Source organism: Chiloscyllium plagiosum, unplaced genomic scaffold (genome assembly GCF_004010195.1).
Source record: "Chiloscyllium plagiosum isolate BGI_BamShark_2017 unplaced genomic scaffold, ASM401019v2 scaf_78702, whole genome shotgun sequence".
NCBI lineage: Eukaryota > Metazoa > Chordata > Chondrichthyes > Orectolobiformes > Hemiscylliidae > Chiloscyllium > Chiloscyllium plagiosum.
Window position 1 is genome coordinate 3,106 of NW_025199890.1, and position 2,931 is coordinate 6,036.

The window sequence follows — 2,931 nt, forward strand, 5'->3', positions numbered from 1 at the left end:
AATTCACCTGGATCATTTCGTCATTACAAAGTGTCATTCAAGTGTGTTACTGTCAGTATGGTGGCCAGAGGTTCCTTAAGATTCAACTAAATAGTTTTTTCTTAAATCGATAAGGGTTAGGAATCAAACAGCAGCATGTTGGAGACTTATTGCACTTAGATACCGTGCAGATGAATAAAAACGAAGGTCATATCGAGTGTAAGTCTGCACTTGCAAAATACGCACCAGGTTGTGGATTCAATTGAAGGTTTCAGCCTTCATGCTGGTGATGTTTGCTTGCAACTCTTTGTGATACAATAAATATGAGAGAGACAGAAGAAAGAACTAATTGGTCATGATTACTAAACATTCGGAAGGCAATGAATCCCTCCAATGTGGAAATGGATTTTTCGGTCCAACAAGTTCACACCGGCCCTCTGACAAGTTCCCCACCCAGACCCGAACCGAACGCTTTGGGCAATGTAGCATAGCCAATTCACCTAAGCTGTACATGTTGGGCTTGGGACGAAACCAAGCACAAGGAGGAAACCCACGCAGACATGGGGATTGTGTTCGAACTCCACACAGAGTCGCCCAAGCCTGGAAGCGAACGCGGGTTCCTGATGCTGTGAGGCAGCAATGGTAACCACTGAGCCACAGCACCACCCACACTGGCGCTGCGAATAGTTAAATAGCTTTTTGATATTTGTGAATATTAACTTCAAGAAAAGTTGAGTAGTTCCCACTTTTCCAGGATAAATCCAAGGACAACAAATGATCTTTCTTCCTGCCCCAAATCATAAGGGGTGAATATCCTCTTCCTCCATCTGTCTTCTTATGGAACCATGGATGAGTGTGTCATTGACTTTGAGCGCCATCTGCTGACTCTGTGGATATAGAAACATTCTTACTGTTCTCCGAGAGAACTGTCATCGACTTTTAGTTGCGGTCTCAATATTATTCATCCAATTCCAGTGCATTTATATCTATTTTTTTAATAAGTCTATTCTCATAGTAATCGACGCGCCAACTTTGCAAAAGGCAAACAAAACTGTGTGATTTTGTTCTTTACAGTTGTTTGTCTTTGGGAGTTTTTTTGTTGAGCTGCTCTTCCTCTCTGGGTCACTGTAAAGACTCCAGGCGCAGTAATACACGGCTGAATGATTCGTTCGAAGGCGAGAGGACTTCAGGTTGAACAGAGAAGCACTTGGTCGCTCAACGGTGAAACCGTCCACTATCCCGTCTGGAATCACATGCTGTGTGGTACTGGAGTAAAACAACAGCTGCAGTTCTTTCCCCGGGTATTGACAATACCAGTACATGTAATCATTACTGGCTACCTCAACCATGCACTTCAGTTCTAAACTGTCACTAACTACTTTAGAAACAGATGGGGGAGTTTGGTGGACAGTCACTGAGTTCACGTCTGAGGAAGAGATGGAGAAAAAGAAAGTGAATCAAATGTTTGGAGAACGTGAGATAAATTAAACAGTTAACAACGTTACGAAAGAAAATAATAAATGGTACCACTTACATCGAAATAAAATCATGAGGCACACTATTTGTTGCATTTTTTACTTCAAGTTTTCTTGTCGCTGAAATATAGCCAAATGGAGAAAATCCAATCACTTTAAAACAAAAGCTTTCAAATGACTTCGAAAATGTAAAGGGGCACGAAAGTGACGCAAGTTTGAAAAATATACCTCTCCCACCCGGTCTGAAAATCCCACCCCACTCTCTCCATGATTGGCTGAAGGAAAGCAGAACAGAGCAAAGGAGACAGATACAGTAGATATAGGTGGAGAAAGCAGGGGCAGATAGTTTAAAGTGGGCATAGAGTCATAGTCATAGAGAGATGGAAACAGATCCTTCGGTCTAACTCGTCCATGCTGACCAGATATCTTGAACAAATCTAGTCCCATTTCCTGCCACTTGTCCCACATCTCTCAGGTTATCCATGATCTGCCAAAATAAGAGAAGTCAATGAAGTACGAACTGTTAAAAAGCGAGTACCTCTAGAAATGTCAGTGAATTGCATTGTCTCCCATCGTAATGCATATGGAACTTATGGATATTTTAGAATATGCCCAGAAATATAATCAAAGCTCAGCCTCTATTTCCAGAGAACAGGATTCAACATGGAGGATGTTATTGTTGAAAACACTGAGTAGACTCCACCGAGAAAATACATTTCAATTCTGGGCGCATGCCTCAGGGAGGATGGACTAGGTTTAGAGGGAGTGCTTTGTGGATACAGGAGCATGATACAGGGCTTTAAGGAATCAACAATAAGGACAATTTGCAATAATTTGTTCGTATTGAGTACAGAAAATTGAGGGTGATCTGCCCATGAAGCTGTTTTTCCACTTTGACACGAATATTCTCTCTCACTCTCACTCTCTCTGACACACTCAGACACACAAACACATGCGTGTGCATTTGGGTGTCGTACTTCATTTCAGATTCTTTTCTATTAACAAAATAAAACTGGTCCTCAGCTCAACACAGACAGATTCAAAGTGGGACCTCACACCTAAAGTGCAGTGTCTAACCTGAGATAACATCTCTTGTACATTAGGCAAAAGTGAGGTCTACAGATGCTGAAAACCAGAGTTTAGATTAGAGTGGTGCTGGAAAATCACAGCAGGTCAGGCAGCATCCGAGGAGCAGGAAAATCGTCGTTTCGGGCAAAAGCCATTCCCGTGGATTTTCCTCCTCCTCGGATGCTGCCTGAACTGCTGTGCTTTTCCAGCACCACTCTAATTTAACTTCTTGTACATTGACCAAACCTTTAATTATCTAGGAACAAAAACTTAAAACGAATCTGGATTTTGTATTTTAATCAGCAGTCTACCTCCTAACTGGTTAAAGGAGTCAACAAGGGCAGTTAGGTATAAAGTTATTAACTTTTGTTTAAATAAATATTGTGTCATTTACCTCCCTATCAGACCA

At 41.6% G+C, this 2,931-nt stretch overlaps 1 gene segment (V, D, J or C); it reads right to left on the reverse strand.

Moving 5' to 3' along the window:
* Positions 1–1,051: 1,051 nt before the first annotated feature.
* LOC122546057 lies at positions 1,052–1,405 on the reverse strand (the record flags this gene model as incomplete). The annotated part of the segment is given in 1 exon segment: positions 1,052–1,405. A coding segment is annotated over 1 exon segment (354 nt), but the record flags the coding sequence as incomplete, so codon positions are not given.
* Between the last annotated feature and the right edge of the window lie 1,526 nt (positions 1,406–2,931).